Below are 26,174 nucleotides of genomic sequence, written 5' to 3' on the forward strand. Positions count from 1 at the left end.
CAGAAAATCTACACATTTTTTACTGATTCCTTTGTGGGTATTTTTGGTCTGGCCGTCAATATCAGAACAGAAAAAGAACATGAGTGCTAGTCTAACCTGCAGAACAACAGCGAACGGTATGATTTATTAAGAAATAATTCCAGGAGGGTAACGCTTTTTTATCTATTTAAAGAAGATCAAAGCAGAAGAGGGCTGCTCTGTGAGGATATTGTGGGTTTTTAATAGGTCACTTAGCATGTTATTGTTCATTGCAATTAATTACAACAAAAGAAACCACACAGTCAATTCAGTCTTCGCTGCTGCTTCCCCTGTTTGCACTACATTCGCGTAATAACAGTTAATACCGTATTTTCCAGCGTATAAGGCGACTGGGCGTATAAGACGACCCCCTAATTTTCCAGTTAAAACATATGTTTTGGCCTATACTCACCGTATAAGACTACCCCCCCTTCCGAGGCAACACCATTTAATAACATCAGATTTGATTTAAATAATTTTAATTAAAATGGTTTTGACTTACCGGTACTTAAAATCCTTCAAAATCCTCATCATGTTCATCCTCTGACATCATAAGTTCATCAATGACATCTTGTGGTACATTTGTAAGACAGTCATCATATGGATCTAATTCCGAATCAGATGGTGTGGCTTCAGCTTCGGCTTCCCCTTCATCTTGCCACAAGAAGTCGTCCTCCATACCATCCAAAGAATTTGATATGCCACACTTCTTGAAAGACTTGATTACTGTTTCTGCATCAATATCATTCCAGGCTTTTATGACAAAGTTACACAAAACATCCAATTGTGGCGCACGCATGTTTCCTCCTTTTGTGAATGACTTTTCGCCGCTAACCATCCACTCATTCCACTGTTCTCAAAGTGATCTTTAAATGACTTGTTTAGGCACACATCCAGTGGCTGTACCAATGATGTCAATCCTGCAGGAATAACTGCCGCATCTGTGTTTATTCTTGCCAGCCTTTTCTTTGTGCTGGTAGTTAAATGAGCCCTGAACATATCCCACACCAGTAGGCTACGTTCTTGACGAAGACCACCTGGTCGCCTACTCCATACATTATCAAGCCATAGCTTTACCCCTTCTTCATCCATCCAGCCTTTTTCATTCACATGTACAAAAACTCCAACAGGGAACTTGATTTTCGGCATTGTTTTTCTTTTAAAAATAATCATTGGTCTTAGTTTGGCGCCATCAGCTGTACATGCTAGTACCACTGTAAAACTGGACTTCTCATGTCCTGTTGTTTTAATTAACACTGTTTTTGCACCTTTTGGATTAACAGTTTTATTTCCAACCATATCGAAATTCATAGGAGTTTCATCCATATTTCCGATCTGACTTAACGCATAGCCATGTTTCTTGCGCTGTTGTATTACATATCGATGGAAAAGACTTACTTTGCCATCGAGATCTGCAGGTAATTTTTGTGCAATTCTGGTCTTTTGCCTCAGTACCAGATTATGCCTTTCCAAGAACCTAGTACACCAGGATACAGTGGCCTTAAATCCTTTGCTGTGATCTGGGTTAGATTTGGCCCACTGAAGTGCAAACATACGTATTTTGTTTCGTGTCACTACATAACCATTTTGACGATGCTCATGCACCATGTCTGCTACGTGCTTTTCAAGTTCTGACCAATGTGGGGTGCCTCTTCTTAATGCACACTTACTCCTTGGCATACTCTTTAATGCATCTTCATTTGCTTTCCAGTCTCGGACCATCTTTTCTGTTACTCCATATTGACTTGCAGCAGCACAGTTATTATGTTCCTTGGCAAGGTTTACAACTTTCAGCTTGAAACTGGCTTCAAATTTCCTTCTTCTTGCTGGAGCCATGATGGGGTCTTTTCTACCAGCCATTTGTTGTACACCCACTTACAGAACGTCCCTAATCTTTTAGGCCGCTGGATGTGCGGTAATACAGTACTGTAGCTTCGGCTACATACAGAACGTCCCTGTGCTGATACTGTATGTACCGCGCTGAGCCAATCCCGGCAAGCGGTGTATTCTATTAATGCATACAAAGCCTGCTGGGATTGGCAAAGGTTGTAATAGCCCGCCTCTCTGACTCAGCCAATCCGAGCAGGCTTTGTATGCATTAATAGATGACACCGCTTGCCGTGATTGGCTCAGCGCGGTACATACAGTATCAGCACAGGGATGTTCTGTATGTAGCCGAAGCTACAGTACTGTATTACCGCACATCCAGCGGGCTAAAAGGTAATAATAGGGACGTTCTGTATGTAGCCGAAGCTACAGTATGTTTATACCCGGCATATAAGACGACCCCCGATTTTTGGGGGTTGTTTTTTAGTATAAAAAGTTGTCTTATACGCTGGAAAATACGGTATATATTTTTACAGAAATACATGAATACAGGGAGGGTGGAGGACTCCTTCCCAATCTGGAGCCAAGAAATAAATGAAAAGAAATAAAAGAAAAAGCAGTTGTCTTTTGTTGTCAGAAAAATCTAGTAGTATTTTGTGTTAGAGCCAGTTCCTGCAAAGATTGATTTACATGAGTAACTTTATTTATGCGAGGAGACCCATTAAGTCAGTAAAATTTTGCGACTAAAGTTGTTTGTGTTTAAGCCTTTGGAGCACTGGTTTCTTATTATGGAGCAGGAACTGAGCACCTGAGAAAATGCATACCACGTCACAAGGATAGTTAAGTACAGTATTTCACCAAAATCATTGCTATCATGAATACTGTGTCAGAGTTTGCTGGTTGGGTATGTATGTGTGTGGCACATCTTCAAACAGTTCCTAAAGGAGGAAGGAGCCCTATCTCAAGAAGTGATTCTGAAAGAAGGTTCAGGGTGTCGGTGTTGCTCCATGCTCTCTGCCTGGAGGAGAAAGCTAAACTATTTTGTACTAATAGCAGGAGGGGTCCTAGCTGTGTATTCTTTTCCTGTAATAAATGCATATTGTTCTGTTGTTTGTTAAACTTGTGCTTGTGTTGTTATTCCAGGGACTCCATCTGCTTGTGTAGCTCACATACCAATAAGGAAACCACAAGGTCTTGTAATGATACCAAATTAATCCAGAATTTATGTTCAGGGCTACATTAACTCCAAAAGAAGAACAGATCTTATTTTATTTCTCCTCTCAGGCCCTGAATGTCCCTATGCAGTTATGATCATCTCTTTGATTGTGACCTGTGAGATACAGGTGTCTCCAGAGCCTGTTAAAACTTCTTGCAAATCATGCACAGTGGTCTCTATAGAGTGTTGCCTTTTTCCTCCTCTCTAGCAGATATATCACTGCCTCCTCAGCACTCCTTGGAAATAAAAGAGTAAATTATGATTCTCAGATTGGTTTTCCCAAGGTGGTAGCACTTCATGTTACTTCTAGACTGCTAGGTCAACCCTTTATCTTACTTTCACATATCTTATTGTATAGTGAACTTATTTTAGCATTTACCCATAATGGCACTGAAAGCTACCAACATCAAATATTTATGAAGGAACTCAGTGTAATTTAGCTAATACAGTATCACATATACTTACATCTCTAAGGCCTTTTCAGCTTTTATTCTCCCATCATGCTGAAAAGTTTGGCTGGAACCTTCTCAAGATTGGCTGGTTCTAGCTGGCAAGGGCATGACACTTGGGTAAGTCTGTTTCCCTACAGACTTTAACACACAGCTAAATCTGCCAGAGTCTATCATCCTCAATGGCTATTACATATTTTCTTTGACCAAATGTAGCTAATCTAGCATTAATAAGATCTTTCATAGTCTATATCCAAAGTAAGGAAGAGTATGTAATTTAAATATTTAAATAAAATGAATAAATGATTCTTACAACAAACTGTTGCAAATTCAGTTAGTTTCAAAATATTTTCACTGCGCAGTTATGGGACAATCCTTTCCCTGTGCAGGGGAGATGTGAATGTGCAGTCATAATAAATGCTAAAACAAATCCACTATTTAATAAGAAAATTGAAACGAAGATATGTCTAGTCCAGAAGTAGCACAAAGTGAAAGCTCAGATCAAACGTCATGAGTTCTTGATGTTCTTATCTATAAAGGGCCAGATTTTCAAAGCTCAGCCATCAGGTAATGCTCACAAAAATATATCTGTTCATGTATAATGCGCACCATTAAAAAAGAAAAGTTTACCGTCCTATGCTGGTTATTACTGGACATGATTTGTAGTATTCACTATATGTAGGTTTAGGGTTTCAGTTTTAAAAATATAGTTCAAATCTCAACAACTTTTGGAAGAGTCTTGTGATTTAGGTCCTGCAGAGATTTCTGTCCGTTTTATGCTGCATCCTGATCACTTTGTTCACTGTTTTGTTTCGGGTTATTTTGATAATGCTCCACATCATAGAATTTAAGCACTTATATGGACCATGCCCTCTTACATCTCCTACTACTTACTTTACGTTCTCCTCCTATTATTTCTATATTCCAAATATCTATTCTTATTACTTCTAAAATCTAACCCATCTACTTCCTGCTTGACTGCTATGTAGGACTGGATTAAAGAATTTTGCAGCACTCTGCATTATGGAAATTGGGCCGTCCTCCCCTTCTTCCTTAAACTAGACAGAGGATGTGATATGCAGTCTGTAAGTATGAGATTATTTTTATCATCAGAGTTAGATCTTTCTCAGGAGAAAATACAGATGGAGCACTGACAGAGAAGATTTTGTGTTCTTATGCTACTGTATTTTGAGTATTAGAACACAAACAGGATTTGAATATAAGAATAAAGTCGTATATAGCCCCAAACAATTAAAGTGACTGATATATAAATACCCAACAAGAACATGGCCTTAACAATAGTGGTACAGGGGCTTCTTCTGAGATCAGAGGCTAGTAGAATCTATTATGTCAATGTAGTCCAGGTTTCATGACAAGTCACTCTCAATGGACACTAAAGCAAAGGCATCAATTCTGGACTGCTCTATTGTTGAGCAGTCATAGCTTTTAGTTCTGGTCATCCTGGAGAATAATCATTCTGCTTCAGCATTTGTAACTGGCAATGTGAGGTAAATATGATGAGTGATGTCCACATCTGGAAAAGTGGATTCCAGGAGTCAAGACTTCAACTGCTTTAATTGGTTAATTGGCAATTTGCAAGCTTCATTTTTTGTGAAGCAATAATACTGTTAAAACTCATCTTCAAAAGTTACTTTGAGATCAGATGGACATTTTGCAACCAAAGCTGCAGCTGCAAAATGTATCTTGGTGTGGAGCATATTGCTGAAGTTGGTTGAGAAGCCAAAATCCTTGTATAGGCTTCCCAAAAAATTTTCAGAGACACTTTCAAACTGTCAGTTATGAAATTAAAAGTTTCTATTCTAAACTTTTCTGACCCCCACAGCTCCATATTCATTCACATGGATTCACATGCCTGTTGTTTCCATTTTGGAACTTGATGAATTTCACTGTAATAGGCTTGAAATACAGTTGGTGCCTTTGACTTTCGAAATGCTCCAGTTTCAAACTGACCCCTCGGGTGCAATAAAAAAATCACCCAGTGACTGCAGGAGTTGGATAGCAGAACCAATACTGATATCTGCTTTTTAAAATGGCTGAAATCACTGAAGGACATGATTCCATAGCTCTGCCATAAATGTGGTTTCAAGAAAGGTCCATCTTGTTTTGCAGAAACTGTGCTTTTGTTTGTGTAATCCCATATGCAGCGGTGTCTTTGCTGACTTTATCCGGAGCTTCTCGTATATGTACACAATTGTGACATAGGGCTTTTGTGGATTCAGCATGGCAGGACCAAAGGATGGTGGACAGAGATTTTAGAACCAAAATAGGATTATTTTCTTTTCCTTTAAATCCCTCAATAAGGATTTTCCAGCAGTGTGTTGAGACAGCAGAGAAGGTGTAGAGTCATTGGAGGAAGCCAGAAAAATTCACTGCTTGGACACAGGTTGCCAAAAAGATTCAGAGAATGTGCTGCACGAGGGACATAATCTCTTACAGAATTAATATGCCTAATACGTGTCTGAAGGCATGTTGGCAGCATTGACATAGGTCTGACAGCAATAATCCAAAATATTAATACCAAGTTTGTTTAAAGTAGACAGCACATTCTCTCCAAGACTTGGCACAAATTCTAGAAAATGTTCAACAGGATTTCCACTTATGTTAAAAATACAGAAAATGAATGCTAGATCCATGAGAAATATCGAGAGTACTGTCAACTGCTAGAGAGTAATATTTGGCAGTGTAACTTTCCTCTTGTATTGCTCATAGAACTTTCTTCCACATCAGTTAAAAAATCTCATCACAGATAGTGGAGGAAATATATGGTGGTTTTCCATGTCCAAACTTCTTGATAGCGGGGAGGGAGTGCTAATAACTGATGATATCAAGAAAGGGTGAAGTGTTTAATATCTATTTTGCGTCAGTCTTCACTAAATAAAGTTAATGTTAACCAGATACTCAATACAATTAATTCTGACAACATAGGGGAAGAAACACAAACTTCTTGCAAGGAAGTTACCAAATTTGGAAATTAGCTCTAAAATTCTCCCCAGAATTCCACAGTGAATAGATCCAGTGTTTTCATCATCCCAGTGAAATGGGAGTCATCCTTCAGCAAGAAATTTCATTACCTTCACAACTTGCTGTAGCACCTCTTAGACTTGATTCTGACCAACAGGGAGGGATTGGTTGTGAATCTAAAGATGAAAGGCAATTTGCATGAAATTGATAATTTTCATTATTCTAAAGAAAGGAAGGAGTGAAAGCAGCATAATAAGGACAATGGACTTAAAAAAAAACAGACTGTAACAAATTCAGAGAAATGGTAGTAAAATGGGAAGAAAATCTAAGGGGAAAAGGAGTTCAGGAGCGCTGACAGTTTATCTACTTAGTGGGGAGGGAGTGCTAATAACTGATGATATCAAGAAAGGGTGAAGTGTTTAATACCTATTTTGCATCAGTCTTCACTAAATAAAGTTAATGTTAACCAGATACTCAATACAATTAATTCTGACAACATAGGGGAAGAAACACAAGCCAATAGAAGGAAAGAACCGGTTAAAGAATATTTAGATAAGTTAGATGTATTCAAGTTGAGAAGACCTGATGAAATTCATGCCCCATTCTTGAGAAACTAGCGGACATAATCTCGAAAATATTAGCGGTTATCTTCAATAACTCATGGAGGTTCTAGACGACTGGAGAAGGGCAAACATAGTACCTGTCTTTTAAAAGGGGAACAAAGAGGATCTGGGAAGTTATAGGCCAGTCAGCCTAATTTTAATACTTGGAAAGATACTGGATCAAATTATTAAACAATCAATTTGTAAGCACCTGGTGAATAATCAAGTTGTAAGCAGTAGCCAGCATAGATGTGTCAAGAGCAAATGATGCTAAACCAAAATGATTTCCTTTTTTGACAGGGTTACTGGCCTAATGGATTGGGGGTAGTAGTAGACATGATATATCTTGATTTTACTAAGGCTTTTGACACAGTCCTCCATGACATTCTCATAAGCAAACTAGGGAAATGTGATCTAGCTGAAATTACTATAAGGTGGATGCAATACTGGTTTAAAGAGTATACTCAGAGTAGTTATTAATTGATCACTGTCACACTGGGAGGACCTATCTAGTGGGGTCTCACAGGAGTCGGTCCTGGTTCTGGTACCGTACAGTATTTTCATTAGTGATGTGGATAATGGAATGGAGAGTGTGCTTATAAAATTTGCAGTGACACCAAGCTGGGAGAGGTTTGCAAGCACTTTAGAAGACAGGATTGGAATTCAAAACAATCTTGACAAATTGGAGATTTGGTCTGAAATCAACAAGATGATATTCAGTAATGACAAGTGAAAAGTATTTAATTTTGAAAGGAAAAATCCAATGGACAATGACGGAATAAAATGGGGAATAACTGTCTAGGTGGCAATACTTCTGAAAAGGATCTGGGTATTATAGTGGATTACAAATTGAATATGCGTCAGTGTGATGAAGTTGTGAGAGGCTAATATTCTGGGCTGTAATAACAGGATTCTTGTATGTTAAGACACAAGAGGTAATTGTCCCAGTCTACTTGGCACTGGTGAGGCCTCAACTACAGTACAATGTCCAATTCTGGGCACTCACTTTAGGAAAGATACAGACAAATTGGAACAAGTCCAGAGGAAAGCAACAAATGTTTAGAAAAGCTGGCCGATTGGGAAAGGTTAAAAAATTGGGTATGTTTAGTCTGGAGACTAGAAATGGGTTGGTAGGGGGAGTACCCTATAACAGTCTTCAAATAGGTTAAGAGCTCTTTGTAAAGAGGACTATGATCAATTGTTCTCTATGTCCACTGAAGATGGGACAATCAGTAATTGGCTTAATCTGCAGCAAGAGCGAGGAGAGATTTAGGTTAGATATTAGAAAATTTTTCCTAACTATAAGTAGAATTAAGTAGGTTTCCAAGGAAGGTTGTGGAATCCTCATCATTGGAGATTTTTAAGAACAGGTTGGACAAACCATGTTAGTGACAGTCTAGCTATAACTGGTCCTACCTAAGTGTAGGGGGCTGGACTTGATGACCTCTTAGGCCCCTTCCAGCCCTATATTTCAGTGATTCTTTTATACCATTTCTCTCTTTGAAACTGAAGTGACAGCTCAGTATCAATATGCTGATTTACTTTAGATACCTTAACATAAGAAATCATGACAAATTGATAGTCAGAGTTACTCTCATGCTCTGTAATTCAAGTAGTAGAATGAGCCCAATCACTGAATCCATCACAAAAAGCATTCTTCTTGTCTGAAAAAAGCTTGCACGTGAAACAGAACATAGCACTAAATGGAGGCAACTACAGCAACCATTCCCACATGATTGTTTCTCTGTTGACCAGCTTTCAAGAGTGTCTCTGGACACAGATAACTGTAAGGCCGATTACCCATGTGTTTGTACAGCTGTTCAGATATTTTGAAATCTGCATAATGGTTTTGGCAATTTGATTCAATCCTGTACTTTTGGACATTATCAACTACCTGCCATTTGGCTGGCTCTGTCGATGAAGATGATTGTGAAACTATATTGTGTAAGGTGAGATGGCTTATCTCCATCTCAGCCTTAGCCATATGTAGGTGAGCATAAGAAGGTTCCTTACAATTTGTTCTGCATTAGACTGTACTGGGCCTTTTCAGTGGCACAGACTGAACTTGACATTCCCTGCACTGCAACATCAATATGAGTTACCGCTAGATTAAAAAAAAATCGCTCAGTTTCAGTACTTTGCTAAGTAACCCTTTGTCCTGCAGTTCCTTTTCTTTAATCAGTTTTCATTTAGAGGAGCTTCTCATTTGTTTCCAACATGCCATTTAAATTAGTTAATTTTATATAATTATAATGTGCACGTCTTGATTTTATTTTTTATTTTTTTTGTTATTCGCACTTCATACAGGTATGTACATTCAGGGGCTGCTCTAGCTACAGGCAAACTAGGCAGCTCAACATGCTAAGAGGCTTTCCCCCCTTTTAACCAGATCTTCACATTTTAATGCACACGTTCTTTGGACAGCATAGTTTTCAAGGATTTGTTCTGGAGAACTGAAGTTTTAGAAAATAAATAGGCAGGTCATTGTGCATTGGTCCTTATGTATCTGAAAATTGCTTTAAAGTAATCAAAAGTAAGAAAAAACGTGACAGGCAGATATAAAATTCCAGTTAACTTTTGAAAACAATTCAACTGTTTAATATTAATCTGCATATCTCCCAGAAGATTCCACCATATAATCTTTCCTCAGTTTCCTTCCTAGCAACCCTTTGTTCAGTCCTATGCATGTCTCTTAAGGTTAGATCAAGTCATAATTTGCAACAGAGATGTAACATTTATTTTTTGGCTTTTTGAATATAATAGTTGATCTTCACCTGCATCAGATTTCTTTAAAGAGGTGCTAGAGCAGACTGGGCATGAAATTAGGTACCATTGCTAAATTATTGGTTGTAGCCTCCTTTACTTATATTATACAATCCTCTGCTGTTTATGCTGACTTGTAAGTAAGCTTTTTCGTTAGCATCTTGGACAAGTCAAATGCCTATGCAGCTTGGCTAAAACAGCTTCCAGTTTCCCAGACTAATACTAGATTCATCTACAAGATAGTCCCCTATTGCAAAAAATCCTCAGAGTGACCAACCTGATGGTAATGTCATATAGCAGAAATATACTGAATTGGCTGAAGATCATCTCAGTCTCTGGGTGGGTGGGAATGCCTTGCATTGCACAACAGGGAACCCTCTAGTCAGTTGGTGAGTGGCATTGATAAGTTTCCAAAGTTTCCAGTCCTCTTTTCTTGGAAGATTGTGGCTTCAGTTTGGGGGACATGAGGGGAGAAGGTTAAAGGAGTAAAATAAATTCTGCAGAATCCGATCAAGAAAAGGAGGGCTCCCGTCTTCTGTGAGAGTAAAAAAGTGCCAAAGCTGAAGGGGAAGCTTTCCCATCAAAAAGCCAAAGGGCAGCAGCACAGAGAAACAACCCAACTTTCTTCTCTCCTATCACATTCATCTGTTTAGAGTTGGTTCACAAAATGTTAATTCTCAGGAATCCGGACAAGGAAGCAGCTGCCTACGACAGCAGAATCTGCCTAGGTCTGGTGCCGAACCTGACTGGCACTGCGCTGCAACCCTGGCGCATGGGGTCACAGCACCACTCACTCAAATTTGGACAAATTTGTCCAAATGAACCTGAAATTGTCAAGGCAAAGTTTACAGGACCTTTTACTCCACTAGTTCTGTGGGATAAAATAAATGTTATTTTAATGTATGAAGATCCTGAGTATGTATCACCTTCACTTATTTTCCGACATTATGTATACTACATACTAATACATTTTAAGGAATCAGATATTCACATTGCATGAGAACTAGTGCAGCATTCTCATATGAAGATTTAGAAGGTGTCTCTCTCTGCAGATATTTTCAATGTAAATTCAGAGATCCATTTGGTCAAACATAGATTCAAATGCTTTGTGTTAGATATTCCTATCAGTGTACAGTATGTAACCAATGTAGCTATCTTGCTTATAAAAGGTCTACAAGGAAAAAACAAATTATGACTTATTTTTTTCCTTCTTTTTAGCTGTTGCTTGTGTTTAAATTGCTCAATTTAAGTAGCACTCTGTAAAACTACAAAAATGTACTGCAGTGTGAATAAATTATCTTCTTTTAATTCTTGCTCTGAGTAATAGTAAATGATTAACACCTGCTGTTTCTGAAGAGTGTATTTCTTTTATTATTAGAGTAATAAAAACCAAGGAGCATGTCTGCTGTAGTGAAACTTGTAGTAAACTGAAACAGAAGACTGCAGGCCTCATTTTCTTTAAGGGAGGTTCACCAAACTCTAACAGAAACATTGTGATCATGAAGGGAGAGGCTCTAAAAGCAAACTTTATGGGCTGTAGACACATGCTGATTGATTTGTTTAATTTTTTTTATTGCACACAGTAAGACTCTTTTAATTTTAAATAATCACATAGAGATGTACACAGATTTCAAAGCAAGATCGTGGGGTGAAATCTTAGTCCCATGGAAGACAGTGGGAATTCCTGGCTGACTTCAGTGGGGACAGTAATTCATTCCCCAGTGTTTGGCATTAGAGATATGGTTACAAATTATCAACCCACCCACCCCATTCAAAGATCTGTTCCTCTTCAACATCAATAAGTAAAGATTCCAATGTATTTTTTTATTTTATTTGGTCACTATGTCAGAAAAACCTTGTAAGTGTCCTGATCCCTTTCTCAGTGATATGCTGTCGCTAGCATTCTGCTTCATCCCCTCTATGGCACAAAAAAATATCTCTCACAAATTGGTGCAATTTGCAGCTTTTCCTTTTGAGTCACTAGTTAACCTTGAATGAAGCAGTTTCAGGCCAAACCGGATGGCCTTGACAGGGCCGGGTGGAGAAGCATATACTGCTGCAGTTTTTAATATTCATAGAACAAAGTCTGCAGATTCGAGTTCCAAATCCATTCACAAACAGAACTGCTTCACAGTGGACTGTGTGTTTAGTGAAAAGAAATTTGGAACTATTGATTAAAAGCAAAACCTATTCCCAAATGGAGAAATAAAACTAGATTATCCCTAAAGAGAAAAAATATATATTTTTCTCACTTCACAAATTCAGTAGGTTAACTGCATAAATGGTAGATTTAGCCTATTCTGCATTCTTTATGTGAATGATTAGATCCTTCTAGATAATGTGTTATAAAAGTATTTTATTTGTAGTGGAATTCAGAGGAGCCAGATCTGAAACTTATTGAGATCCAGCTCACATTTTAACATTATATTTTTTTCTTTTAGATTTTTTTGGTTTAGTTTTGCGGCGCTAGTAGTTAAAAACAAATAATGGAAAATAAAAGTTCTAAGAATAATAATGCCTCTGTTAAAAAGAGTCATGCCAGTGGGAAAAGGAAGTATAGTCATCTGGTGCCTAGGATGGGATGCCTCAGAACAGCATGGTAGAGAACAGCTTACTGTTCCATAAAAGTATCTTATAACTTCACCCTAGCACCTGTTGCACACTGCAACATACAGGCAAAGGACTGATTATTTATCAGGCCAGCAGATTACTCCTTCGAGCCTTGGTGCACTTGGTAGGATGGTATAGCTGGTACCCAACCTACTGCTGTTTTGAGCTCGAGGTTGCAATCTTGTCCTACTTGACACGCTTTTCACTCACTAATGCAACAGCACAGTACAGGACATGAATTTTCCTTGTGTCCAGATTTCATAACAAATGCTTTTGGGGCAAGAAGCAGGAGTGGGTTACTATAAGTTAGGTTTATAAATACATTTCATGTTCTGTTTTGAGAATATAAAAGATAACATGATGAAATGTGCAGGATATGTTATCTAGAAATTTTTCAACAGGGCAGTGAAATGCAAATATATTTGATGCATGTTACATCACAAAATTGTTCTGTTTACAACAGATTTAAATTTATATGGTGAGCTGGCAGGAAATCAGGCAGGGTTCCAACTATGTGAAGTTCCAATCCGTTGTAAACAGAACCACTTTGAGAAATTTTTCATTGTCAGGGTTATCTACAAATGTGATATAACATGCAAATCAAGAAACAACAAAAGTCTGTTAACATACTTACAAAATAGGACAGACTTATGATGCTGAGTCACTGGAAGTTCTGCTATTGATTTCAGTTGAGCTAGAATTTCACCTCAGGATGAACATTAAATACATTTATCCCAAAGCATCACATTCCATTACTAATTAGTTTCTGAATTGAGTGGTAAATTATTGTAAATCATTCTGGCTTTCATCCCAACTGAAATTAAACTTGCCGATGACTTAATATTATTAAATTAATGTTGATTGATTCCAATATGTATACATGTGTCTCTCTTACAGATTTCGTTTCTTGCCTCGGCTTACGTAAGTCAAGAGCTCTCAGAGGAAAGCTGCTCTGCCCTGGGATCTATTGCACATTACCTTTACCTTTGCCAGTTCAGCTGGATGCTCATTCAGGTTAGTATCTTTCTCTTTCTCTCACTCATTCACCAAAATCTGCTTAAGGGCAACTGACACTTGTACTCCATTTATGTCATTTCTTAATGTGTCTGTCATCACATTCCAGTGATATTGATGAGGCAAAGAACTTAAATAATCCCTACTAACCCTAGAGTGAAAGAGATCTAGAAATAAATTTTCAAATCAGTTTAGAGGTGTATTCCAGTAAGTCCCATTAACATCCATGGCCATTGTGCACTAAATATTTCCATATCCCAGTTTGAATGTAGGATAATGTACTTCCCGGTAGGAAGTACATTATCAAAACTGAAGAAACTGCTTTTGTAAGAGCTAATGGCGTTTCTAAATGCATCTTCCTTACATTGTTTTGAAAAAGTCTCTTCAAGCTGAAATATTAGTTACAAGTTATATTGGTCATCAGAGTCAATGTCAGTTTGTACTTTAGACCCATGTAAAATGAAAAATCTACTTCTTAATTCAAGTTGAGAAGTATAGTATAGAGAAAAGCTATTATAAGGCCAAAATGCTGCATCAGATCTACTCAAAAAGTAAACACATTCACAGACGTGCCCAGAATTCTGAGACAGAAGGCTTAATTCAGACATGATATAAGCAAGTAAAACACTTGTGGAAATCTCTAGATTAAATCTATTAATTGTGTAAATATGCGATGTAAATTGGTCAAAGCAACTGTGAGATAAATCAGAGGAGGGTCCATCATGCCTCCTCTGCAGATCTGCATTTAGCATCAAATGCACCTCTGCACATATGTGCTTACACTATTGACAGGATTTGGGTGCATCATGTTTATAGTATACAATGTCATATTGGCAGCACCTTCGCTCAAATTGCTTTATTTTGTCTCACACACTGTCCAGCATACAGGATTGGGCCCTATGTAAGGGCAAAATTCAGCAGAGATAAATTATGCTGTAACTGTGTGCTGCTTTGACCTTAGTAACGGAAAGACATAAAAAACAATTCTTCTCCACTTCCTTGCGCTTTGTCAAGAGGCTAACATAAACATGGAACAAAAACAAAAGGCAGCTCTCTACCTTGAGTCCCAAGCCTTCTGTGCCTGTTAGCCTTAGATAGCAGTAACTGAGGAAAAGAAACACATAGCCTAAAACATACAATCACCTTTCTTGACACTGCTGCACATTGAACAGAGATCTTCCTTGAGCTATACATAGTTATGCCTATTTTTTTTCCCTGAGTTGATACAATTAGAACCCAATAAAATGTATGAGTAATTCAGATTATTCCCTTGAATATGCATTACTTTCCATTTGTCAGTACTGAACTACTTCTGTTGATATGGTGCCCATTTACCTAGTTTGGTTAGCAATCTCTGAAGTTTCATGCAGTTTTCACTGGTCTTGACTAACCTAAATTTTGTCATTTTCAGATTTAACCATCTCACTGTCTACCTCATTTCCAGATAATTGATCAATATAGTAAACATCACATATTCCAGTATGGAACTTTGACACCCTACTGGTAACCCTTGCCTGAATAATTGGCCATTTATTCCTACTCTTTGTTTCTGTACAGTTTCTGGCTGTACCTTTCAGACCATAACTACTGAGTTCCTATAGTACAGTGGTGGACAACCTGCAGCCTGTGGCCTGCATGCAGCCCATCAGGGTAATCTGATTGTGGGCTGAGAGACATTTTGCTGACATTGACTGTCCAAAGGCATGGTACCCCGCAGCTCTCAGTGGCCACGGTTCACCGTTTCCGGCCAATGGGAGCTGTGGGAAGCGGCAGGCTGCAGGGACATGCTGGCCGCTGCTTCCCACAGCTGTGGCCATAGGCACTGGCTTCTGCTGGCGCTGGTGGGTGCTCGGCCCCCCTGCTGCCTCAACCCCGTCCTGACTCCACACCTGCCCCGCCACCTCCCACCTTGCCCCCATTCCAACCCCTTCCCCAAAACTCCCACCTCCTCCATAGGGGGCGGGGTGGGGAGCTTGGCTGCCGGTGGGTACAGAGCACCCATCAATTTTTTTGTGTGGGTGCTCCAGCCCCGGAGCACCCACGGAGTCGGCAGCTATGACCATGGGAGCAGTGGGGGGGCTGTGCCTGCAGATGGTCAACTTCAGCAAAATGTGTCTCAGCCTGCAGTCAGATTACCCTGATGCGAGCTGCAAGTTGCCCACCACTGTCGTAGCTTTTTATGAAAAATGTTGTCAAAGACTTTTGGAAAGTACTCTTGCACCTTTTTTTGATCCAACCAGCTAATTAAAGTTCAGAGCCCTCAGGGTTTTTCTGTTAGGAGTAGAAATTGATGAAAGGTGTTTCTTTGCACATTCCTTGTCAATAAACAAGATGTATCAAAGTCCTACTTCTCCAAATGCTGGAGGAACCAAGAGCAACAGGAGCAGTTTCTTAGTTTACAGCCACCAGCCTTTTTTGCCAATAAACTCTTTTTCTAGCTTTCCCCTGGGTCATACTGTACTAACAGGCTACTGCTTAGCTTTCTTGCTTTTTGCCTCTGCTTTTCTTTCTGTTCGGTTCTTCCCACAGTATCTTAGGCAATGCAAGCTACTGTATAAGTGCTTTATTACATCATTTTCCTAAATGTTTTGGTAATCTGATTGTGGGCCACAAGACATTTTGCTGACCTTGACTGTCCGCAGGCATGGCCCCCCACAGCTCCCAGTTCCTGGCTAATGGGAGCTGTGGGAAGTGGCAGTCCCCAGGGATGTGCTGGCTGCTGTTTCCTGCAGCTCCCATTGCCCACCACTGGTTTAGGACCTTCTGACTGGCTGGATCCCTGCTCTATCTCTTGCCATTTTTTTCTTTGTACTTGGAGCTCTCTCTTCAGGTCCTTGATCTTGTTTTTAGAGCTTTTGGTCAGTCTTCTAGATATTCTTTTTTATGCTTCCAGGGCAATCAGTCAGTCTTTCTCTCCCCATCTGCACTGCCCCTTTTGAATGACAAACTCTTTCCAGCAAGTCTTAAAGGGACAGAACAGTAAACTAAATTCAAAAGTCCCATGGGGAATTTTAAAAATATTCACTAAGTATATAATTCATTCATATCTGTAATCTGCTTTTCGATACATAATTATATATGACTCTGATCCTGCAAAGGGATCTACCCATTTTGTGTCCTGTTGAAGTCTTGCTGATTACCTTGGAAATCCAGTCAACTTGTAATACGTTATTATGTGGGTAAGAAGGTGGAATACTAGCTGTTAGTTCTGAGCACAGCAGTCCCTTTACATCTCTGTCTTGTTGTTCAGCTCACATGACTTCTCCTTGCTTCCTGAATTGGAACTCCTGTGAAATTCATTTTTTACAAATTTAAGACATGACCACATAAAAGACTATGTACTAATTATATGCACAGCGCTCATCATCTGTGTGCGCCAACAGCACTTTCACACAAATGCAGAGTTTTGCGTGTGCAGTGAGTACAGCCACTTTTGAAAATTTGCCCATTATGTTCAAGTAGGTTAGAAATTCTTCAGCATGAAGTCTTACCACCAATAGTAAGTAAATCAAATATGTCATAGAAATGAAAAGCAATTGTTCTTCCCTGTACATCTGTGAGGGATTTTTTTTTACTTTGTCTTCACTTTAATGAATAAAATATAACAATTTTACTGTGCAGGAAGATTATTTTTTTTAATTCTATCCATCTGTTGTCTCACAACAAGTCATAAATTCTTTAACATGTTGAAACATTTTTCATTTTGGTGTGAACCAGTTGCCATTAATAATGTTCAGCGTTTAGGGAAATGTAAAAGAGCTAAGTTTTGAAACATAATTATTCAATATATTCAAATGCTCAGATCTTAGAAAAAATATTTCCTTAAACTTTTCTATTCATTAAAATACAGACATGAATTGTTGAATCTAATGGACAGTAGCCCAGGCAGGCTGTGCTAATAATCCACACTACTTTAATGAAGCTACACCAGTTTACACCAACTGAGGATCTGGCATATAATCTACATTTGTGCATCTACAGTTTCAAAACATTAGAAAATACAGGATGAAGAAGTCAGACTTTTGGATATAAATGGTTACTCCCCCAAACTATTGATATTGCAAAGCAAAGCCTCATATTTCAATACTGGCCTGAGAACAGGATCATAGGTAGGGCAGCTGGGGATTCTGATTGAATACACCCTCAGCAGCTTCTGTTCTCAGGACGTCTGTGGAGCTCCTGGGAGAACATAAATATGTCACAGGGTGGTGGAAACATAACCGACCCTCCATTAGGATTGAGACCCATTTGAGTGAAAAGGGCCGAGGTAGAGTGACAGGTGCAAATTACAACTCCTCCACAGACCTGAGGAAGAGCTCTGTGTAGCTCGAAAGCTTGTCTCTCTTACCAACAGAAGTTAGTCCAATAAAAGATATTACCTCACTCACCATTTCTTTTTAACCTCCTCCATCTATCAATGGAGGTGAATTTGGCCAAGCGTTTTGAGTCATATAGCTGCCTAATATACAGAAGTTTTAAGCCTTACTAGTTCACCCTGCCACCATCCACTGACACCCACCAGCATCCGTTTTAAAAGCCAACCCATGTTGGGTGGCTTGTTCTTTGGGATGACACGGTATGTCGATGAGCATGCGTTAGACATGCTGTTCTGTACTGTATTGTTTGTTCCAGGGCACTCAGTAGATTATGGCAAATCCTTGGTAGCAGTTCCTGAATGACAGGCACATACAAGTAAAAGTATGCCTGTTCAAACTTTACCATAAAAAATCTTATTAAGAATAATGTATTAGAAGCTGCCTCTTTGGTAACTTAGTTGTACACTTTTTAAAACTAGTTTAAGATGTTTTAACTCTCATCTGTATCAACTAAATAACAGCCAATTCCTAGTTAGAGAATTGTGGGAAAATATGTACGATTCAAGGCCCTGATTCTGATCACATTTAAACCAATGCAAATCTGGAGTAACTCCACAGAATGCAGTAGCAGTGGAGTAAAACTAGTGGGAGCGAGATGAGTGTCAGGTCCCAAGTATTTGTATTTCTCCCTTTTAATTTTTTGGCCATATTTGTGCCTGGTTGTTTTTCCATAAATCCACTTGCAGTCTCATTAAGGTCCTGATTCAGCAAGGTACTTAAGCACATGCCTAACTTTTAAGCATGTGAATAGGCCTAAAGTCATTCATATAGATGTATACATCCCTTCCAAAACAGGGGGGCTGAGGGAAATAAAGCTATGTGAACCGAACTGACAAGCCCTTTATCTAATGCCTCCTTCTTGATAAGCAATACCTGCTGACTACAGTCCCACATGTAACCCCATTAAAAAAAATCCATACATAAAATGTATCTTACATCTTGAAAGGTAGCTTCAATTGATTGTTTCATTGGAAAAGAAAAAGCTCAGTAAGTTTAGGATTGTTTCGTTAAGATTTTCTGTTTATGTATAATTGTTTTGTACTGCACTTCAGAACATTCATAGCTTGTGCATTAGTTTCTTCACCTGAGCAGCTGAGAAATGGACTGTATATTTTATTCCTCTGCAGGACTAGTTATTGTTACAGCATAGCAACAGGAAAGGATCTGCTAAAATTAGCTCCACTATTTGTACTTCATTGATTTAATTTTGGCACACCAAAGACAAGAGGCTTATAATTATCAAGATAAAAATGTCACTGCACAGGAAATGGTGAATTGGCCAATCTCTCCTAAAGTTTTGCAAAGACCATTGGACTAGTGTCATCCATGTGATAAATGAGATAAGATGGGTAACTATCACTAAATAAATACAGCAAAGGAGGGCAAGGACATATGGTAGGACTTCTTAGAAAACAATCTGAATTGCATGACTGAGAACAATTAAGCTAATAGTCAGAATTAACAGGATCAGTGATCCCTAACTAAATATAATGGCATAAATCAGTTCAGTGGTTCCACTGTCAGAGTACTAGTACTGATGCATGGCTTAAGTAAGACCAGAAGATCACACAATTTGAAGATTTATACAGAAATGTTCTCTATTACTGTTTGTCCTTTTAACTTCGTGGAAGAAAGAAGTCCCTCTTTCCTTTAAAGAAAGGAAACTTTCTTTGCATAAAAAGAGAAGGATCTAGCAGAGCTACTGAATGCAGTAAAATGAGAGGGAAAGAGTTATTATAAAAGTTCAGCAAATAATAGAAAAATCTTTGCACAAATATTCAAATCCATTTTCAGCCATTTAGCATTTCCTTTTGGCAAACATTCAACTGAATATGCAAGTAGTAATTTTTCTTCTGTCCTTTAATGACATAAGTCATATGCTTTTTGTTTTGTTCACTGATCATATAACATATTACTAATAATCAAAGGGAGAATTTTGAATTATGTAATCAAGATTTGTTCTTCATCAATTAGATATGTAAGACAGGGAACAATACCAAATAACTGAACAACAATGCTTACATAACTAACCCACTCAGCACAAATTGAATACCTGATAGTAGAATTCACAATTTGCCACTTGGATGAACTGAAAGTCAAAAATTTGGCTGAAGAAATTCACAAATATTTTTGAACAACAAATCTATTTGGTAATTTTGCAATCTCTTAACAGACAATCTGTAAACCAAAAAATGGCTAAAATTGTATGAATTATTTGCCCAACTCTAGTTAGTATAATCTATTTGAGATGAAGCAAAGAACTAGGTTGCCAAATGTACACAACAGAAGACTACCTATATGGATAGTGTGAGGATTTATTAGAGAGTAATAAGTTGGTGTACACACACACACACACACGTAAACTTATCTGTGAAATTCTTTCTTGTTCTTTGTGTTAAAACTGTTAATTGAATTTTGTTAATTGCTGTATTTGTATGGAGTTACCAATTTTGTCTGCTGAGGCTCTATTTGACTATACAATTTAAAACTGAATTGCAGATACATTCTAAAATGACTTAGGTCTTGTTTCAGCAAAGTACTTAAACTCATACAGTGAGACTACCTGTGTATTTAATTAGGTGCATGCTTAAGAACCTTGCTGAATCAGGGCCTTATAAAGGGCTTTTCTATGTGGAGAAAAAGTCTGGAATAGCTAGTGTGGAATATCTATTGCTGTTTAACTATTCTGCACCAACTCTGATGTGAATTCTTTTATTCTGCACTAAGGGTATGTCTACACTGTAATGAATACCCAGGGCTGTTTTATTGCAGTGTAGACTTTTGGGCTCAGGCTGCAGCCTGAGCTCTGGGACCCTCCCACCTTGCAGGGTCCTATATCCCAAGCTCCAGCCTGAGACAGCTGTCATGAGCCAGGCACTGGCATCTAATTGCTGCACAAAAGCACTCTTAGTAAATGATCAGAGTCTCCACATGGGGAATGAGGAATAGCTATTTAATGTCACATCCTGGCTATTTTGTACTAATTTCCCTGTGAGAGTAAAACAAAGTGAATGGTGTTGGAAAGTATCTTCTACACTATTATACTTATGCATGCTGCAAAATTTTAGCAGTTTGTTTGAAGTGTCTCATTTTAGCTGTATTCTCAGGAGACCTCTAGTATTCTACTTGATCATTTTAGGTCAGAGATATTTTGTATGTCCCTGGATTATTTTGTTTGATAATGAGCTGAACGTGCTTCAGTTTATTTATTTATTTGCATTCTGTTTCTCTACTTTTTATGCTAATTGCATTCCTCTTTTTTTTATGTTTTCCTCCCATGAGTTCTCCTCAATAGTTCATATAACCCAGAATCCTTTCATATTTCTGCATAGATGTATGTGGATTTCACCAGTCCCATTAATCCAACCGAAAGAGAGTGGTCAAGCATTTGCTTTCTCAAACAGTAAAAATTCATCTCCACTATGTTTCTATACTTCTCTACCCCAAACAGAGAACACTGACCCACATTACCCCAATATGTGGGAAGGCCATCAGAGTAAGCCAAAGGAAAAGAAAACTCAGTGAGATTCTCCTCATGAAGTTTCCTCCCAGTTAATCTGAAAAGTGAATGGACTGGGTTAACTCTTTACCACCAAAGAAAAATTATTCAGTCCTCAGACCAACTGAGACCTTCACAGAAATCAAGATTGTTCTAGAGTCCAGAATACTCTACACATAGACCATGTGTCTCTTTTGCTTCATGGCACTCTTTCTGTCATCTGTGCAGTATCCGTGATCTGAATTTCTTCACTGTCAGTATGTACATTACATTAAACTACAATTTGAATGACACTTCCTTATCAAGTTCATAAGCAGAACTGTAGAAGCAGCTTGCTGAATATGCTGTAAAAAAATAGACAGACAGCTCAGTGCTAGTTTATAGGACATTCAGGAGAGATCAGATTTTGCAAAATTATGTGTCAGAATTCCAAGTGAGCCTGTAGAAGCTCAGGAAAACCAGGTTTTTTTCAGTGCAGAAACTGGATTTATGTTGGGCTAACTTGGATGTATCTCCTTCTGGCAGGCTAATCTCAAGCTTAACCGAACCACAACAGTAACCCTACTTCCTGGGCAACCAACCTCTTCTGGTTATTTGAGGAGGGAAAAGGGGAACAAATATTGATGCTGGGGAAAACATATATATGGATTCAAAAGTGTATAGTCTGTCTCTGAATGTTTTATTTGATGGAAAGGTTAATTATTCCCTAAACCCTGCTGATTTAATGATCTGTGTTATTCCTTAGGCTATTAATTTCTGGTATGTCCTGGTGATGAATGATGAACACACACAGCGGCGCTATCTGCTTTTCTTCCTTTTGAGTTGGGGACTTCCAGCTTTTGTTGTGATTCTGCTGTTAATTATCCTGCGAGGGGTCTATCATCAGAGCATGGCACAGATATATGGCCTGGTCTATGGAGATCTGTAAGTTTTTCCTCAAGAAAACATCAGCTGGTGATTGGATGTTGTGTATTCTTACTGTATTTTCTTTAAATATAGACAGTCTGATAACTAATCATAATGAATCAACTAATCATAACCTTATGGATAAATCTGTTACTCACTCACTGGCTGTGGAATTCCCTCATCAGCAGAGCCTCTGCAGTTCCACTGTGAAGGGTGTGGTGGTGATAGATGTCTACTGGGCAGGAGAAGAGGGGGTCTGCACATTTCTTCTCCTTCACCTTTAAAATATTTTTCTTCCTCAGATTACTAAAACTATTCCTTCTCAGAGGGTGAGATTATCATAACCAGGGTGTCAAATATATTTTCTAAAAGTGTCTGTATTTGTGGGTCTGTGATATGCTGGGGTAAGTATTCTAAACTCTGGAGTATTCTCAGTTTGAGCATTGCTGTGGACATTAACAAAATTATCTTAATTAAAACAACACATATTCATAAGACTCAAAATGTCTGTCTCCCAAAGGTGATGACAGAAAGGTGAAACATTGATTTTTTTTCAAAGCCAAACCATATTTTTTAGTAAGCTATTTCAGGATATGAGGTTATTGTGAAATACCAGGTCTGCTTCAGGTGCTTACTCACCACATGCCATAATTGCATGCTTATTGCATAAGAAGGCATAAATAGACAGCTGCTTCTTAGAATAACACAAGGAATGTGCTAGTTTCTCTGTTCTGCTGTAACTCATCACAACTCTTGGTACAGGGTCTCAACTACAAATGCCATTTCTTGACAAGAGTACATCCATCTTCTGTACAAGAGAAAGATATTAACCGTACACTGCGTTCCACTCAGTTGCAATGCAACAAAATGCATAGGTTGGTTGGAAATGTAGCCATTCGTAATAATTGAGCATCTCTCAAAGTGACTTCATTTTGAAAACAAGTAGATTACAGTGAGAAATTTAACTGGATGTTAGCATTGGACTCCATTCTTTTATTGTGTGTATTGGCACTTAGATAAAATGATAACAAGTGGTTTAGGAATATAATAAATATGGTTCTGAATTGCACAGAATTGTTCCTTTATGGCCAAATGCTCCACCCTTCACAGTGGGCACAGGCGGCCCACTATGCATCAGAACCGGGCAGTTCTACTGCTCATTGCGGTCGGACTATGGAATGAGTGGCAACCCATGCTGTGAAACATTGTTTCATGGTGTCTGTCTTTAGGTAAGCAGTCACAATTCCCTCAAAAACAAGAAGAAACCCAAGGCTGAATAAGTAAATGAGGCTGAGTTACTCACATGTTTGTCCCAAATGTAACCTAAAGATCTTTTCCAGCATGTTACTAGAGCTGGGCAAATGCCGGGGAGGATGTTCTGCAAGTATTCATCAGAATTTAAAAATGAATTTCCTTGGAGTATGTCCACACCCATTTTGGATTTTTTTGGGGGGGATGTTCTATGAATATTCAGTGGAGTTAGTTTTACCTACATAGATGCTTCCAGAAAATGAATTTGAAACTCTTTGTCACTGTAATGAGATGGGATACTCTGAATATAGCAAACTAACAGATTTCCCCAAACCCGCTGCCAGAATACAAGCAGAGAAGTAATTAAATGAGCCAGACAAGGCTCTGATTGCACCCTTCACAAATAGAGGCCGCACATATAGATGCAATTACAATGAGCAAACCTTCATTAAAAAAAGTAAAGGTTTTAGCCTTTTTTGACCTTACCTAGGTCATAATGACAGAATTATTACCTCAAGGTTTCTTAAGAAGCCCTTCTTATTTTTCTGTGGTAGAATATATGTAGTTTTGTGAATACCCTAGAAGCTCACTGAGTCAAGATAGGTCTGAAGGATTTCTCTGCTAACATGCTAAACCTAAAGTGACTATGAAGGGTATTCTGGCTTAGCCAATGTTAGTGTTGTAGAGGGGTATCTGAGAAAATTGTTCATAAATACTGCACTTGTTAAATATTACACTCATAAATTATTTTAAAGGGTGTTATTACTTTATATAAAGAAGCCTCTCAAGGCCAGAAAGAAGGAAGGGGGCTGGGATGAGATATGTAATTTAATTTGTTTACTTTGAACCAGAATGTAGAAGAGGAGAAAATGATGACATTTCCAAAGCTAGAGTCATTACATAATAACTCCAGCATCAGTGACAGAAATACAATATGGCTCCAGTGCTCTGCTCAAATAAGCTAATTTCCCATGAGAGAGAGAAGATTGGTTAAAATAATAAAAGTAACAGAGCCTGTATCTTAGCTCTATTCTAAGTGATCACTCCTTCAGGACCCTCAACTCTGAAGGGAACTGGGTTACTGCAATGACTAAAGAGCTCCATTAGTCTTAACAAGAGTGCCATTGGTTTGATTAATGTTGATTAATGAGCAGTCGAGTGATTACATGGAGGGAACCTAGGTTTAATGCCCAAACATTAATATATGGACATAATAATTCATATGAGATAATAAGCGACCAGGGAGCTTTGCGAATAGGGGCTGCTAACAGGGAGTTTCGCAAGGGAGTTTAGAAGGGGAGTGGGAAGGGAGTGGGAGCCCCTCGCCAGCCCTAACCCCTTCCCCGTGCCCCCCCCCTAAAACCTATAAACCGAACCACATTCCAAAACTACTTTCCGTAAACCACCCTTTCACTAACTAGGAGACAATGCAGGCAGAAGCCCAGCAGCAGAGTGGGGGCTATCCAGTTTATTGCGCTGACTGTCGCATGTATGATTACCTGCCCTGTGGGCGGGTGGGGTATGTGTGCAGTCGGTGCAAGGAGCTCCTGGCCCTCAGAGACCATGTACGGACTTTGGAGGCCAGGGTGGCGGAACTGGAGGAGCTAAGAGAGGCAGAGAGGTATGTTGATGAGGCTTTCCGGGACACTGTAGAATTGTCCCACCTCCGCTTAGACAGCTCCTGTGCTGTTGAGGAGGAAGAAGGGCCCAGGGAAGTAGAGCAGTCAATGGGAGCAGAGGGAAACCTTCCCGTAGTTGGGACCCTCCTTCCAGATGGTGCTGGGGTTGCCTCTCGCACTGAGGTTGCCTCTCCGGGGGAGGGAACTCCAGTTTCTAGGAAAAGGCAGGTGTTAGTAATGGGAGATTCGATTATTAGAAATGTAGATAGCTGGGTCTGTGATGACCGGGAGAACCGTATGGTGACTTGCCTGCCTGGTGCGAAGGTTGCGGATCTCTCGAGGCATCTAGATAGACTTATGTGTAGTGCTGGGAGGAGCCGGTGGTCGTGGTACATGTAGGTACCAATGACATAGGGAAGGGTAGGAGAGATGTCCTGGAAGCCAAATTTAGGCTGCTAGGAAGAGACTGAAATCCAGGACCTCTATGGTGGCATTTTCAGAAATGCTCCCAGTTCCACGCAGGGCCAGGTAGGCAGGCAGAGCTTCAGAGTCTCAATGCGTGGATGAGACGATGGTGTAGAGAGGAGGGTTCACGTTCATTAGGAACTGGGAAACTTCTGGGATGGGAGGAGCCTATACAGGAGAGATGGGCTCCACCTAAACCAAAGTGGAACCAGACTGCAGGCACTAAACATTAAAAAGGTTGTAGAGCAGTTTTTAAACTAGGAGATGGTGGAAAGCCGACTGCTGCAGAGGAGCGTGTGGATCGGACACAGACTTCTCTTAGGGGAGAGTCTGATGATAGAGAATCTCCAGGTTATAGTCAGGAGCAGAGGAATGAGAAGTATAATGTAAGGGCCGGATCAGATGATAAACAGTCACATAAAAAAGAATCTGGCACATCAGAAAAGGCAGGCTAATAAACAGGGACAAGTTTTTAAAGTGCTTGTACACAAATGCCAGAAGTCTAAATAATAAGATGGGTGAACTAGAGTGCCTTGTGATAAAGGAGGATATAGATATAATAGGCATCACAGAAACC

General features: G+C 39.1%; 1 protein-coding gene across 1 annotated transcript in view; it reads left to right on the forward strand.

Annotated features, from left to right (window-relative positions):
• Positions 1-26,174, forward strand: part of ADGRV1 (adhesion G protein-coupled receptor V1) — a 419,039-nt gene that overhangs the window by 283,092 nt on the left and 109,773 nt on the right. The window contains exons 84-85 of the mRNA XM_039545618.1: positions 13,365-13,481; positions 22,102-22,280. Coding sequence (XP_039401552.1) covers positions 13,365-13,481; positions 22,102-22,280 — 296 coding nt within the window. The remainder of the gene's footprint in view (positions 1-13,364; positions 13,482-22,101; positions 22,281-26,174) is intronic.

The sequence above is a fragment of the Mauremys reevesii genome, linkage group 6, assembly GCF_016161935.1.
Source record: "Mauremys reevesii isolate NIE-2019 linkage group 6, ASM1616193v1, whole genome shotgun sequence".
In the NCBI taxonomy this organism is placed as follows: Eukaryota; Metazoa; Chordata; order Testudines; family Geoemydidae; genus Mauremys; species Mauremys reevesii.